The sequence below is a fragment of the Manacus candei genome, unplaced genomic scaffold (assembly GCF_025592945.1).
Source record: "Manacus candei isolate 608988 ecotype Guabito, Panama unplaced genomic scaffold, ASM2559294v1 h1tg000051l, whole genome shotgun sequence".
Classification (NCBI taxonomy): domain Eukaryota; kingdom Metazoa; phylum Chordata; class Aves; order Passeriformes; family Pipridae; genus Manacus; species Manacus candei.
The window spans coordinates 5,272,669-5,289,275 of NW_026138099.1; the positions used below are offsets into that span (position 1 = coordinate 5,272,669).

Consider the following 16,607-nt stretch of genomic DNA (forward strand, 5'->3'; position numbering starts at 1 on the left):
GGATGAGACAGAACTACCAGTATAATTTTCAGTGCTGTGTCAATTGCCTTAGACTCACACATGAAAACTTGTATAATAAACAAAAAAACAAAGACCCAAACCCCCAAACTACCCCCACCACCAAAACATCAAAATAAAACAAAACCAAAAAAAATATCCCCAAACACAAACCCACAAAAAAACACTCAAAGCAAAATAAACCCTCAAACCTCTAAGTGCATTAATTGGAATATGCCACAAACGTCTGCCTCTGTAAAACATGATAGCAAAATATTGTAGCCTGCAGAAGAGGAGACTGAGGGGAGACCTCATTGCAGTCATGACTTCCTCATGAGGGGAAGAGGAAGGGCAGGCACTGATCTCTTCTCTGTGGTGACCAGTGATGGAACCCAAGGGAATGGCCTGAAGTTGTGTCAGGGGAGGTTTAGGTTGGATATTAGAAAAAGGTTCTTCACCCAGAGGGTGTTTGGGCACTGGAACAGGCTCCTCAGGGAAGTGGTCACAGCACCAAGCCTGCCAGAGTTCAAGAACTGTTTGGATGATTCTCTCAAGCACATGGTGTAACTCTTGGGGATGGTCCTGTGTAGGGCTAAGAGTTTGACTTGACGATTCTTGTGGGTCCCTTCCAACTCTGAATATTCTGTGATTCTGATCTACAGAGAAAAATGAAACCCTCTTTTCTAACTCCTCTGTATAAGAGTTGTATTTGCATAACTGATGCCTTAAAAGAAAGATATTTGGTATATTTTTCAGTGTCATCTCCTTAATGCTTAAGGGGTTTTCTTTCACAGTCTTGATGTGTCAGTTCACTGTTTGCTGGGAATTATTTTTAAAGGTGGTATAGAACAGTGGTCGTGGCAGTGCCACTCAGAGTGGCCAGTGCTGTGCCACAGAGGAGAGCAAGGCAGTTTTCGTTCACCGTCGAAAAGTCTCTATCAGCTTCACAGAGCTCTGTCAGCTTCCTTGAACTCCTGGAGAGACCAGTGGTGACTGAGGGATCAGCCCCACACCAGCAGTTAACAGCTTTTTCTCATATCAGAAGGAGAGAGAATTTTACCTTAATAAGGCCACCAGAAAAAAAATTGGTAAAATATAGCATTTGGTGAAACAAGCCAATCACCTGCTTGTGCTTTTCACAACTGTAGTTGAATGCAATACTTTTTCATCTAGAATTCCTGTCTAGTTCAGTGTTGCTGCCCGGATTTTATTTTTTCACTTTTTTATTCCATTTTAAAGAGAAAATTGTATAGTATCTACACCAGATGGAGTACTGCCTGTTTCCTAGATATATGAAACAAAAATTACAAAAGAAACAAATAAAAACCCCAGACATAAAAGTACATAAAATACAAATGCTGATGTAATGTGTGAACTGATATACAGATATGAATCTCTATACTGATATTTGTAATTACTAACAAGTCAGAAAAAAAGTCTAAAATGGTAGCAAGGAAAATCTTATCAATAGCAATCATCCATTGTGAAGTGTCTATAATGGCAATTCTGCATGTTGCTGAACAGTCACTTTGTAGTTACAGAAAAAGGACAATAATACACATTATTTCCCTTTTCTACAGGAAATGGAGTTTTAAAGGGCTAGTACTTCTGGCCAGACATGTCTCCATCTGTCATAAATAACTTATGCCTATGGTAAGAATTTTCTAGTAGTCATCTACACCTGTCAGTTTTCTCCTGTGTGCTATTGTGATGACTTTTGGGGGAATAGAGGGATCGAATTCACTGAGCACAAATCTATTCAGCGTAATATAAGACACAATCTTGCCTGACATTCTGTGAGACTTATTTGCTATCATGCTTTAAAAACACAGACTCCAGCATCCTGTTCACTCTAATTGCTCTCTCTCTTTGTCTAAATATGTTTTCTACGAGAACACTATATCATTACTTCAAAGTCGCTAATTCTTCTGGCCTAGCTTGACTTCATTCATTTCTGATAGATTTCATCTCCTTAATGTTGTACCTGAGATGAATGGTTTCTTATTGATGTCTCTGGCTCATATAATTCTAGCTAAATTTCACTTGCTAATCACTTCTCTCTGTGGCTTCCACGTGATAGCGAAGTGATATTTTAAGAACCCTTTCCATTTAAATGACTCATTTAAATCAAGAGCATTTGGAAGTGGAACATTATGTCATTCTTTCAACATTTGTTGTTTTCAGAGAAAGTGCTGTATGGTTCTATCTGGTTTTCTTTCTACACAGACACCCAGAACTGGATGATCTCTAGAGTCTTCATCTTTAATAGAAGCCTGTAAGATTTACTTTTAATGATGGCTCTGTAATTATACTGGGAAGCTTTCCTTTACATTTTTCTCTAGAACTTCACAACTTTTGAAGATGTCTCTATTTATCCCAGCTTCCAAACCTGTCATGTGCTTGGGGAAGGCTTTGGAAGTTCAGTGACTGCTAAGTGCACACCTAAAGAGTCAAAACTTATTTATACCACAATAGTTAGATATTTTAATACACAATGGTACTTCTTTCAAATGCTTTATAATTATCTGTGCCACAATCCATCTAACTGAATGGGCAGTGATCCTAAATCACTACATTATGGTAGGCTTTAACAGAAGCAGTATTTAATTGACTTGTATAAATTCACATTTGAAAGTGCAAGCTTTAAATCCACTACCTGTGTATTTAAAGAATTTTATTTATTTATACATCTTTCCAGACTTACAGATTTATTCTTTGATACTAGAAAGCCATATGAATGAAAGGCATATTTCTTACACAACTTATTAGAGAGATACCTTGGTGTATGGATATATGTAAGGTAATATGATCCTAAAAAGTCAGAAATGGTGACAGTTAATTCTGTTTCTCTCACCTATTTATTCTGACCTTAAGTTTGCTTCTTTTGGATATCCCTTCTGTGAAAAACAAACTAGTAATACTTATCGACCTTACACCACATGACTGAGTCTCCCTCAACACAAGTGTATAAATATACACATATTTGCCCGTGAAAAGACTTATAATGAATGCAAGGCAACGTTGTTGTTCTGATGAGACAGAGTGTCTCCATTCGCAGAGTGTAGCATTACTTGTCTTCTGCTTTACAAAATCTAAAATGTGCTATCATAAAAATAAAGGTATTTAAATTTTAGAGTACATAAATTAGTGGTTACAGCTATTTTAAATCTTCCCATATGGATCATCAGTAAAATACACTTGCCCAAGAAAACTATTCAAATGCGCTGCAGAGCTGATTTAAATTGAAGTAAGTGAACCACAAAAAAATAATTTGAAATAAAACTAGAAACTCAGACCAATAACCAAAGCCTCCTAATTTCACCATAAAATAAAAGTCAAAGTTAAAAAAAATTAGAGAAATGCTTCACTTCATTGTTGTTCCTGACTTCTTTGTTCTTATACTGCTTTGTGACGACTGTATATACGTGATTATATAAAGATGTGTGGGCCCATCTGTATTCTTATTCTGAGTAATCAAGCCAATTTCTCCTCATTTTCAGTTCAGAACAAGTGATGTAACATGGTTTTGCTTGTGTGTATGAGATAAAACACAGATTTATACTGCAGTGGATTGTCAATGCACAGGACTAAGCTCTCACTCTTGTAGTGAGAACAAAATCATGGTTACTTTCTGATGTTCTGGCATCAATGCCAGTGGTGCCCACAATATGGTTTAGACTACGCTGGTGCTGCTTTTTAAGGTGTAGGTACTTGAAATACCTGGTGATGAGTTGCAGTGGTGAGTGTGTGCAGCTGCTTGTGCACGGGTCAATATGTGGGTGTGATCAGAGGACAGGCAGTGAGTAGAGACCTGTTCAAAGAAAAGACAGACTGGAGACAGTCTAATGAAAGCAAAGCAGGTGAGTTCCAACTGGAAGAATTTGAAAGGAAACAACCATAGTTGTAGGTGTCCATTCCCAGATGACAGCAACACAAATCTGTATTGGGAAGCCAGTGCAAATCCTAAAAAGGGGCTGGGGAAAATCCCTACTGATGATTAGTGAACATACTGTTCCAAAACCTGTTCTAGAAATGGGTTACATACATACTTACAGAATGCCCACAGAACAGAGGGAAGGGAGCCTTTGTGGAAGTTTTCACCATTGGAATATGATATTTAGATTCATAATGAAGTCAAAAGAGTAAAGATTTTACTAGGCAGCTTTGTTTATGTGATATCCCTAGGAGTACATGAGAAGGGAGAGAAGGCAAGCAGATCTTATAGGGACATACTAAATCAATGCTGTCATTTGCTTCACTGCTTGGAAAAGTTAGATAGATGTTTGCATTTTACTAAAAAATAGTTCTTGAAGACTTCAGGCAGCAATCTGGGTTGGGCTAACATGCTGTACTCACATACGAAATTATTAATGGATTGTTCTGAGATGATGTTCCTTACAATCAGTCACAATGAATGAAAGCTGAGAGTGATATAAGAAATCATGTTTAAGTTAAATGAAATAAAAGTCATCCTCTTGCTTTAGCTACGTAAGTTTCCTATGATGAGAAAAAAATAGAGAAGACTGCCATTTTGTTTGGGGATTTTTGGGGTGTGTGTTTATAATTGTAAAAAGAGAGAGCTACGTTCAATTAATAAGACACACACACACAGACGTAAGGGATAAAGTGGGTAAAAGCCCCACCACTTGCCTTGCAAGCAGTAAATGCACAAACATATTGAGATAACCATATTTGTTCCCTCCCAGATACCATAAACCATTGAAAGCTCAAAAGTCTGTATTGTCATACCTCTCCCAACTTCTCCTGAGCTCAAATAGTAATGCATAATGAGTCTGATGCCTCTACTCATATTCAGGTAGCAGCTATCTGCATGCACTCATGTGAAGCCTCTCTACATTCAGGTTCTTCATAGGCAAGCGAATCGTTTTCTTTTTATCCTAATGGCAATTATTAAGATGATTTATTTTTATTCTTTAGTGAAAACACTCTAGGGTGTTACCATATAAATACAGAAAAGCAACAGAAAAAAAACACTTCTTGGCCATTCAAATGTAGATTTAGACAGTAAGTGATTTTTCCCAGCTCTGCCAAATTCATAACATGACTGTACTTTCATATTATATGATCTGTATTTACGTAATAACATCCCAATGTAGAGATGTCTCTTTCAAATCATAAGCAGTGGTATAATTTCTTGACATGTGTTTCTATAGTAGTCGATAAAATAAAGACACAAACTCTGACTGGTGCCTGTGAGTGTCAGGAATGCAAAAATATTTATCACTAAAATTAATATTCTTGTAAAGCTGACAGATATTAGACATTTTCAAGTCATAAGAGTATGGAAAATAAAGGTACAGATGAAGTGAAAATAGAGGTGTGCTATCCTTTATCCTTACACTTTAGGAAAATCTATAAAATGACAGTAAAAAGCAACTAGTGCTTCCCTCAGTCCCCCCCCAAAATTCTAATGCAGCAGTAAAACGGCGTATGTCAGTAATAAAAATAAAACGTCTATGACATTTTAAATGTTATCGTACTGTCACAGTGGAATAAAATTAGTTTGAAGAATGATCTAAAGGGATATGATGCAGTTCATTATGTATAACAGCAATAGCAGCAGTTTCCCAGTGTTCATAAAAGTTTCTCCATTAAATTTACCTCCAGTCAATAATTAGGAGTCCACAAATAAACCTAGGCAATTAAATCAATACTGCTGGGCAATTATGTTCCAAAGTCCTGGCTCAATGGCACAAATAGACACTATATCAAACTGCAGTGTTAGGAGATCTGATGCACTTTTCAACAGAACCTTTACTCAGAAAAACAGAAAAGGGCAATCCTGCATCTTTGTTCAAGATTGCAAGTGGTACACAGTTTGCCAACATGTAACACTAAGTAGCCAGTCTGTTATGAGCAAAGTCTGACAGAAAGCTTACATTTCAGCATGAGCTTTAGTTTTCTGATCAGAAGAACTACCAAAGCTTACTAAAAGAAACCACAACCAAGCTCTACAAGATACGAATAAAGCATTTTAAAGGGCATAGAGCTCTTCCATGAGCTGCTCCCAAATACAGAGGAATAAATCTTAACAATTTCCATCTATGTGCCTTAACATGTACAAAAATGAAAAGCACAGCTGGCTGCTCCTAAAAAGCACTGTAATCCTCTCACAATTCTAAAAATGGGCTGCTTGCTACAAAATTACTTGCACCCTCAGTGTTCCTCCTAAGGAACCCACAAGATGGAGCAAAAATCACTGAAAATCACAATTACTTGTACACAAACTTACACAGCTAAGAGCAATGAGCTCTTCTATCCCTAGTTGACATCTGCAATCCTAATATAGCTTGTTTCATAGTCAATAATTCCTTCACTCTCCATGCCCTGTTTTTTGCTGTCTGTCTATAGCAGATAAAGAGAAGTGATAAAATTCTGCTATGAAGTTTTTAGTGATTTACCAAAGAATGATAACAAAAGATAGAGCAAGAAGTCTTCATTGTATTCCATAAATCCGATTCCTGCTTTAGAGCTCGTAATATGTACAAAATCTTGAAATGTATAGATTTTGAAAAAAATTCTTAAAATTAAGGCAATTAAATGAATATAAATGATTGTGCTTTTACTGTTGAGTTTCATGAGGTTTAATTAAAATGCCAGTATATCTGACAAAGCCAGTAAAAGCACGCTGATATTTCTATCTCCTCTGCTGCAATTACGCAGTCTTAATGGCAGTAAGTTTTGACAATGAAAGAGGGAAAACCTGTCATTTCTTAAAATCTGGTCACAAGATACAATCTAGACACAAAAGCTGTTCATGATAAAATGTATGATGTGTATGTTCCCCTGAAATGGCTTTCAAAATATTTTCAATCATTTGCATTCTTAACTGTTATTAACTACATCGCTAATGGACCCATGCTAGTGAATATGCATTAGGAACACTGTATTTATAAATCAAATTTTATTTCCTTTCAGACATCAGCTACCCATCATCTAAATAAAGGAGACAACTAAAAATATAATGGAAAAGTTTCAAGAGTCGGTATATGTTGTCGGTGATGTCCAAACAAAAACTGACTATGGCTACAAAAGCTGGGCTCTCACCTGCCAATAAACTGCCCTTGATCACTTACAAGAGGGGAGCATCCCAGCAGATTCTGTGTGTATTAAAAAAAAAGACTTGAAAGAGAAGAAAAAGTATCACACAGGTCACAGCAGCAGTCTCAATGGACCCCGCAGGGATTTCTACTAGTCTCAGACTTGTCATCCTCTATGCAGCTTTCCTCTCTGCCCAGAAAATGTCGATAGGAAAATGTTTGAGGGGCCTCTGGTGGAAATTTTTTCATTCTTTCTGCATTGACAGGATGCCAAATCAATATTTACTTCCCACTAACAAGCTGCTCGAGGTCTCAGTAGAAAATATTGTAGAGAATGCGAGAAGACACGATAATAAACAGCTGTCTGGCTATGAGGAAAACATGAATTGACTAGAAACAGGTCCGCAGTAAAAGGTCATCGAAACCCATGAACTCCTCAGGTGTCCATAACAACTAGTAACTTTAAAGGCACATAAAAAAAAAGTCTCTTTTTCCTAAGAGGTATGAGAGAATGGATCATTTTCACTCTAGCAAGCAGTACACACTCTTTCAATAATTCAATTAACATTTGCCAAGATCTGTGCTGGTTTTCTCCAGCATTGTTTCACTGGTTTCAGCTGTTAAGTTATCACAAATCCTAGAGTAACATTTCTTCAGTTTTATGCAGTGACTCTTCCTTTAAAAGAAATAAAAACAAAACACTACGAAACAAAGATTTCACATTGCCTTATCACAATACAGTTTGGGACCATCAATGGCAACATAATAACAAATGCAATGTATTAATTACAACCTAAAAACACTTAGCTACTCAGAGTACAAAATTATAATTCATTAAGGGAAGATATAAATTGAGCACCTGTGCTTCCGTAAGTTTCTGTATACGCTGCAGCCATTCTTTATCTTTTTCAAATTCCATTTTTGTCTTTGCTGTTTCCTAAAAAATAGAAACACATAAGAAACAATAAAGGAAATGTGTAATTGGGTATACATTAAATAAAAAGCATGTGGAAGTGGGAACTATGCTTGTAAAATTAGTTATCTGAAGTTATCCACCAAGTATCAGTGCTCTGTTAAATTTATAAACCCACCCTTGTCTGTGCGTGTCCCTAAAAACGTGCATGGCACACTCTCTTTATATGAATATACAGGTGTATGTGTGATCTACGTCTAAATTTCATGAGTTCAACATAATGGTGCCTGAGTCTATGCACTGATAAATGGAATATGTAGTGTATGTCTAGTGCAAATTCATCACCTGTGCTTTAAATTTGTTTTCTATTTATAGTTAAGTATATTTGTGTTTTAACATGTATGCACAGTGGCAACTACGACAAAAGACAAAGGATGTAGAAATTACTCTGAGAATGAGGTAAGTATGGAACAATTCTGCCAAAGAGAATCGCTTTATAGGGCATATATGTATAAATGTTAGTAAACAGGGCAGGGATCAGTCCATTATATTTGTATTCATGAATGTAATCCATATCAGTGCATACACATACCATGCACTGCTGTTTAACCAACGTGAAAACTCTCTTTTGTGGCTTCTTTAATATAAAGCTCCAATAAGATTAAATCTAAGTCATGACCAGAGTACTGTTACAGGCCAATAATGGTCAACTCCTAGACACTTATTAAAGCAACTGTATGGGCTTTTTCATGTATTATTTGATCAGTCCTAAATAAATATGGATAAGAAATCCTATTACTGTATCTATTTAATAGAGGGTGATTTGATGAAACATTATCAAATATTTCATAGTAAAATGTATGATAGAATCAACAAAAAAAGGCAATGGATTTCCCCAGAAACCATCTGTCTACCAGAAATACCTTTAATAGGTATCACAATTCAAGAAAGGAAGCATCAATGAAATCAATCTGTCACAGCAAGACGCATTCTAATTTTGTTTTCATTAATGTGGAAGTCTATTTATAATGTACAGCCCTGCCAAATAGTCTCATGAAAAAGGAAAATACTGTCTCTACATCCACATGTTCAAAACAGTATGTTTATATTTGTGCATGCCTGAAGTCTTGCCACCTTATGAGTCTCTAACCTGACCTTATTATTTAAATTAAATTGTTCTGTGATTTATGTGCTAGATGCTGCCCAATGAAATTTCAGTCTTTACCTGGAAATCCTTTTCCTCAAGAATGGAAATATACAGCATCTTCTCATCTAGCTCCTTTTTACTGATGTCCTTAAAATAACTTACCTCCTCGTCTTCTACATCTAGTATCTCCTCAAGATCAGTTGTTGAAACATTAAGGATAGATGCTGCCAACTGAACAGACTCTTGGGAAAGACAGTTTTTACATGCTTTCATCTTGCCCACTCTTTTTGCCTTTTTGATTTTTGTTCTCAGCTCTTGTATGCTGTGCTGTAACTCTCTGCTGAGAGTCTAGAAGACACAAGCAAAAGATATTCCACTGTAATTTTTCTTATAGTACAAAACATATGGAAAAAGCAGTATCATTTAGCCTAAGCTCCTTTAGATAGGAATTATCTTCATTCTCTGTTATTGGTTTAACAGAATATGTGTTGGAATACTAAATAACACACTATTTACAACACAAAATATGAATTAATACAACAAAACAAAAATGTTCTTAAATATAAGTTTTTATATGTCTTTAGCAAAATAGCTACACTCATAATGCCATCAGAAGTAAGACAAAGCAGATTCCACAGAATCAATCAAAATCCTTTCCCAATGCAGTCTATCAGAAATGTTCTTGAAATAAAAAGAGAAATGTCAGGCTTTACTGCAGTCAAATTGAGATTTTTTTTAAAGCTTATTGATACCTCACTGCACGCAGAAACACCAATACATCTCTTTATTCAAAACATGAAATTTTGTTTCCCACCAAGACAAGGTAATTCAAAACTATCCTGGCTACCAATTCTTCCCGATATAATTTCTACAATTTAAATCATCACAGTAGCGTTAATCCACTGTTGATATGCAGCACAACCTTGGAAAACACAAGTCCACAGTATTCAAGGCTTGCATAAGAGAGTTGCATTCTCTATGCAGCTGGCTCTATCAATGTCCTGGCCAGGCCAGGCAGTCCCTTTGCAAGAGTGCTCTTTGCAGATAGTAGCTGTTTTATACAGATACCACCTGAGATGCCAGACCAGAACCATGGCTCTGACAAGGTATGAAGCAGAGGTTCTAACAGAAGCCTCAATTTTACATCCCTTTTCTGCTGCTGAAGATACGACTAAAAATTGTACTTGCAGTTAAAGGGAAAGAAGAAATCCAGCAGGCCTGAGGCCACTCTCCTTTGTTTATTTCAAAGCAGAATAAAATAAACAGCATGAAACATCCTGCTGAAAAGACTTCGTTGATCTGAATGAAACCTGAATGGAATCCCAACCTAATTTTGGCTTTTGTTCCCCAACACCACACAAGTACCAAGCTTCAACAGTACTTTCCACCCCTGAACATGAACCAAACTGTACAAAAAAGAACCAATGCTTCAAGTTCCTACCTCTCCTATACCTTAAGTTCTCTGGTTCCGTGAAATAACACTAAGCATTAGTATAAATCATCAGTTGTATAACAGAAGTTATTTTTGTTTTAATATTTATGCAACTACAAAAAAACATTTTGTCAAAAGCTGAGGAAGAGAATTTTATTTAAAAATTGTTGACTGAGAAACAAGAGCGGTAACTCATTGTCAGAAGATTTTCCTAGCATATTCAACTTCCATGACTCAAGCAGAACTGTGACTGTCAACACAGACACCTCGGCTGAGTTTAAAATGAGAGAATAAGGTTTTCTTTTGATCGTCCTATGTGGGGCCCATCTTATTAAGCTATATCTCACCAGTAGCTGATTAACTCCTGAAAATTCTTTTTCTGCAGAATGCCTTCATCTCATAGAAACTGACTGCAGAATTATGAAGCCTGTTTATTGGCATTTTGGGTAAAGTACCCTACAGCCTCTAGCGTATTCAAAACACAGTCATTAAAGAGCATTTGCTGATATATTTCAAAGAAAGCACATCTGATCGCAAGATTTGTTTATGTTTGCCTACCACTTCCCAAATTCACAGTTTTCTGTATTTAATAAAATTTAATTCATAAAAATAAAAATACCCTACCACAAATATGGGGAGAGGAGGTACAATGAAATTTTTCTGATTTTCTGGTCAAAGTGTGGGTCCCTCCACCTACAGTATTTCCAATAAACTGTTTTGTACATAGATGTACAGAGTTGAGAGGAATGAAGCAAGGAGCTAGGGCACTGTGGATCAAGCTCACAGAAGGAAATAGACTAGGAGAAGAGGGAGCCCCAAATAGAAAAGCACGCGCTATGAAAAAAATACAGTTAAATCACATGTTTTTGTAGCATGTGGAATGGTCCAACAGTGAAGTGGTTCCTGCAACATGTAGGAGATGTATTTGACAATGGAAAAATAAATTCAACTGCACTTTTTCAATCAAATTGAATCAGCTTCCCAAATTTTAAAAGATCTCTTTTAGACATAAGTGACGTCTAGAAGATGCACATTTGTATCCTGATGAAAAGAGGAAATGTAAATTAAAAAATCAAACTATCAAGGAAATAAACTGCAAAGCCACTACAAATAATGATAAATAGCTCAGCACAGACAAAAAGCATGATAATAAACGAAGTTAAACATTCACTTGAATGCCTTAGACAACATACAAACATTGCCAGGCAATAGTCATTCAATATTATTAGACAAATATTATTGGTGTATCCAAAGTCCAAAGGAGGTTCATGATGAATGAATAAGCTGATAGCAGCAGTGGAATCCAGAAACTGCAACTCCACTGGGACTGCCTTTTAGTCCACAGTTCCAGAAAAGAAGGTACCAGAAAGACACTGAAGAATCTGTTACAGCAATTGAAAAGGAAAACAAACAAACAAACAAGTAAAAAACCAAAACAAATGAACTCCCAACAGAAAAACCAAAACCCAACAACAAAACCCAAACAAAAAAAAACCTACAAAAAAACTAAAACAAGAAAAAAAAAAGAAAGAAGAAAAAGGAAATTTAAACAAAAATCAGAGAGAAAATTACAACTAATAGATTTTGATATGCAAGCACACACTTTATATATAATCACAGTAGATCATACACATGGAGGACTTGCACTTCAATTCCTTTTTCCCTCACGCAGTTCTAATACACTAAAGCATATGTAAAACACAAGCCATATGTGAAAAATAAGTCTACTTTATGGATTTTCAAATTGGACTGTGACAGACTAGCTATTTTTGAACTTCCTTCCTTCATGTTATTAGGCTGTAATAATGTTTTTATATACATTTTTTTACTGGATAAGTGCCTTAAAAATTTTAAGATGCCTTTTCTGTTTATATTTTCTTATCTGACATATACTAATGTATTCATATGCCAAATTCTTTACTTATTTTTAGTGATTATATGTCAGTTCATCCTCCAATACAGAAATGCTCAGTGTCAAGTCACACAGCTCTTAGAAACTGAGTTAGGAAGATCCATTTCCAAACCAAAAATTACAAAAACTTAAGAGTTAAGCCACAGAGGTGTTATTGGAGAGTATACTGAAGCCAGTATAATATCATTCTTTGATTACAAAATTGATCCAATGCATTATGGTGCTAAGTGTAGGATTTTGAATGAAAAAATTTTCTCCTGTGCATTTAAAAACAGTTTATGTTTAAACTTACAAGCATACATAGGTGATACAAATCTCCCTGCAAGGAAATCAATGCAGTATATGATTTTGGTACTATATTGATGCATAACAATGCCTTTATTAGTACTAGTAATACTAGGATTTGATATTTTCTCTGTTTTTCTTTGGTGTCAAATCTAGGGGATATTTTGTTAGTAAAGCCATTTTCCCAACTTAGATGTTACCATCAGAGTTGTTCCTGTGGGACACACTTAGCTGCTACCAGGCAAATAGAATAGAAATTCCTGAGTAATTCCTAAAACAAATCTACAACACATATTGTCAGACCAGTGCAATCACTACTGATCAGACTAGAAAAAATATCAGCTTAAAATTCTAACAGCATGACCTTAAAGTTCCCAGCCCTTTTTAATCAGTAGCAATTGTTGAATCATCTACTAACTCCATATGGGAATACTGTACATATTATATATGCTGGTTTGCATAGAGTTCTGAAATATCTCCCTTATAAGGCCTTCTACTTTATTTTCACAATGCAAAATATTCATTCTTAAGCTAATATATTGTTTCCAATTTTGGCCTCCCTATGTAATCACTTAGCACTGTATCTTTTGCCAGTTTTGAGATGTATAAAGACAAAGATCTTTTTTCAATTAAAAGGTAATATTTAATTAAACACTCAAAGAAGCCATGGTGATACAAAGACCATGACAGCACACTATTAATAAGGTCTTTACATCCCAAAACACTGACACTCGTTGATCCTGGAATTGACACAATTTGATCAATGGTCCCAAGTAATGTCATATGACTGAGTCAATACCTAAAATTTTTCCTGTAATTACCATGTTAGTTTACACACTCTATTGTTGTTGTTTGTAGCATAATAAAAGTTAATGCCCCTAAGACAAACCAAAGTCTGATGCTAGATAGCACTGACACTATATATGGTCAGATTTCAGTCTTGCATTGGTGCAGATCTCATGGCAGAGGCCATGGCTCACATGAGTGATGGATAATTTTAAACTTTACTGTGTATTGTACAATAGTAATAATAGTGTGCTGGGTCCGGCTGAGATCACAGAATCACAGAATCATGAAGGCTGGAAGAGACCTCTAGGATCACCTAGTCCAACTATCAACCGAGCACCACCATAATCACCTCTTAACCATATCCCCAAGTGCCATATCCATATGCCTCTTGAACACTCCAGAGCAACTCCCTGGGCAACTTATTCCAATGCTTAGCCACTCTTTAAGTGAAATGTTTTTTTCTAATGTCTAATCTGCACCTACCTGGTGCAACTTAAGGCCATTTCCTCTGGTCCTTTCACTTGAGATATGGCAAAAGAGATTGACCCCCACCTCACTACAATCTCCTTTTAGGTAGTTGTAGAGAGCAGTGAGGTTCCCTCCTGAGCCTTCTTTTCTCCAGACTAAACACCCCCAACTCCCTCCTCATCAGACTTGTGCTCCAGAGCCATCAACAGCACTGTTGCCTTTCTCTGGATATGCTCTAACACCTACCTCAATGTCCTTTTTGAAGTTAGGGGCCCAAAACTGAACACAGTACTCCAGGTGCAGTCTCATCAGTGCCAAGTACAGCAGCACTATCATTTCCCTACAGCAGGACAATCACTTCCCTAGTTCTGCTGGACTCACTATGCCTGGTACAGGCCAAGATGCCACTGGCCTTCCTTGGCCTCCTGGCACTGCTGGCTCATGTTCAGCCACTGTCAAACGGCACCCTCAAGTCTGTTTCTGCTGAGAAGATCTCAAGACACTCCTCCCTAAACCTGTAGCATTATTGCACAGAACTGGTTTGACCCAAGGGCAGGACCCAGCCCTTCGATGTATCGAACCTCATACTATTGGCCTCAGCCCATGAATCCAGCCTGTCCACATGTTCCTGCCCTCCAGATCAACATTCCCACCAAACTTGGTGTCATACGTAGAGTGACTGAGGGTGCCCTCAATCCCCTAGTCCAGATTAACATATTAGATAACATATTAAACAGAACTGGTTACAGTAATGAGCCCTGGGGAACACCCACAAGTGACAGGCCACCAGCTGGATGCAACTCCATTTTACCACCCCTCTCTGGGCCCAGCCATCCAGCCAGCTTTTCACCCAGTGAACAGTGCACCTGTCCAAGATGTAGGCTGCCTATTTCTCCATGAGAATGCTGTGGGAGATGGTGTCCAGCATTTTACTGAAGTCTAGATAGACAACATCCACAGCCTTTCCCCCATCTACTAAGTGGGTCACTTGGACATAGAAGAAGATCAGGCTGGTCAAGCAGGATCTGTCTTCTGTAAACCCCTGCTGGTTGTGCCTGATCCCCTGTTTTCTTGCATGTGCTCTGTGATGGCACTCAGGGTGATCTGCACTGTGACCTTCCATGGAACTGAGGTCAGGCTGACAGTCTTGTAGTTCCCTGGTTCCTCCTTCCCACCCTTCTTGTAGATGGGCATTACACTTGCTAATTTCCAGTCCACTGGGTTAACCGGGATTGGGTGGTAAATGACTGGAAGTGACTTGGCAGGCTCTTTCGCCAGCTTCCTCATTGTTTTCGGGTGTGGGCCCACAGACTTGTTGGTGTCTAACTGGCATAGCAGCTCACTAACCATTTTCTCCTGGATTACTGGGGCTTCACTCAGCTCCCTATGACTAACTTCAAACTCTGGGAGCTGGGTAGCCTGAGGACAACTGGTTTTGGTATTAAAGAGTGAGGCAAAGAAGGCATTAAGTGTATCAGTCTTCTCCTTATTCCCTAACGCTAAGTTACTTGCTGCATCCAGCAGAGGCTGGAGAGTCTCCTTAGTCCTCCTTCTGCTGCCAATGTATTTATAGAAACTTTTTTTGTCATCTTTAACCACAGTGGCCAAAGTAAGTTTCAATTTGGCTTTGGCCCCTTTAATTTTCTCCCTACACACCTCACAACATCTAGTAGTCCCCCTGAAGTTACCTACCCATCCTTCCAGAGGTGATACATTCTCTTTTTATCCCTGAGTTCAAGCCTAAATTCTCTGTTTAACAAGGCCAGTCTTTTTCCCCACTGGCTTGTCATACAGCAAATGGAGATGTAGTTAATCATCTTCTAGCAGTTTGTATGGCGCAGTGTTTGGGATTTGTAACTAAACCAGTGTTGATAACACACGAGTCATTGCTGAGCAGCACTGGCACAACATCGGGACCTTCTGTTTTCCCACTCTGTCACCTCAGCAAGTGGGCTGGGGATGCACTCAACACAGGGAGGGAACACAGCTGGGACAGCTGACCCCAGGTGACCAAAGGAACATTTCATACCATACAGTATTTTGCTCAACAATAAAAACTGAGGGGGATGGTGATATGTCTGTCAGGTGGCCACTGCTCAGAGACTGGGTATTGACCTACATCTCTTGGGGTTTTATTCCCATTTCCTTCCCTTATTAAACTCTTTATCCACACACAAGTTTTCTCACTTTTGCTCTTCCTATTGTCTCCTTAGTCTCACCGAGGGAAGGGAGTGAGCAGGGAATGTACAAAAAACCATGTAGTAAAGTTTAGCTGCTGGCCAGGGTCAACCAATCACAAATGTATAGAAGAGTATAATATACAGAACAATTCTATAGATAGTATTTTGTGTGTAGTTCAATGTGAAAGTGCTTTTAGATACAAGTAATGCATTCTTAGGAACTCACCTGTTTTGTAAATTAGAGTAGTATATGGATGTGGTCCAGAGCACTAAACCAAAAAAGAAGTGGAAAATCTTTTCTGATACAACGTTAGTTTCCTAAAGAAACAAAAGGATTGTGAAGATGTAGCTGTTTGTGAACAAGATCTGAATTCACAGAACTGAATGCTGAGCTTAAAGAACTCTATTTTGTGGTAGAACAGT

At 37.5% G+C, this 16,607-nt stretch overlaps 2 protein-coding genes across 13 annotated transcripts in view; one reads left to right on the forward strand and one right to left on the reverse strand.

Moving 5' to 3' along the window:
* The window catches only part of LOC127477273 (uncharacterized), a 702,414-nt gene that overhangs the window by 108,741 nt on the left and 577,066 nt on the right, over nucleotides 1-16,607 (forward strand). The gene's annotated exons all lie outside the window — the stretch shown is intronic.
* CNTLN (centlein) overlaps nucleotides 1-16,607 on the reverse strand; it is a 263,978-nt gene that overhangs the window by 1,551 nt on the left and 245,820 nt on the right. For 9 of the 10 annotated variants that reach the window (XM_051801346.1, XM_051801345.1, XM_051801344.1 and 6 more), the window contains 5 exons: nucleotides 9,281-9,466; nucleotides 7,918-7,995; nucleotides 3,718-3,808; nucleotides 2,852-2,894; nucleotides 165-1,981 (listed from right to left, as the gene is read on the reverse strand). In XM_051801346.1, the coding sequence (XP_051657306.1) occupies nucleotides 1,942-1,981; nucleotides 2,852-2,894; nucleotides 3,718-3,808; nucleotides 7,918-7,995; nucleotides 9,281-9,466 (438 nt within the window). In that variant the 3' untranslated portion in view covers nucleotides 165-1,941. Of the gene's footprint in view, nucleotides 1-164; nucleotides 1,982-2,851; nucleotides 2,895-3,717; nucleotides 3,809-7,917; nucleotides 7,996-9,280; nucleotides 9,467-16,607 lie in introns of those variants that run through there. The other variant, XM_051801353.1, reaches the window with a different exon arrangement.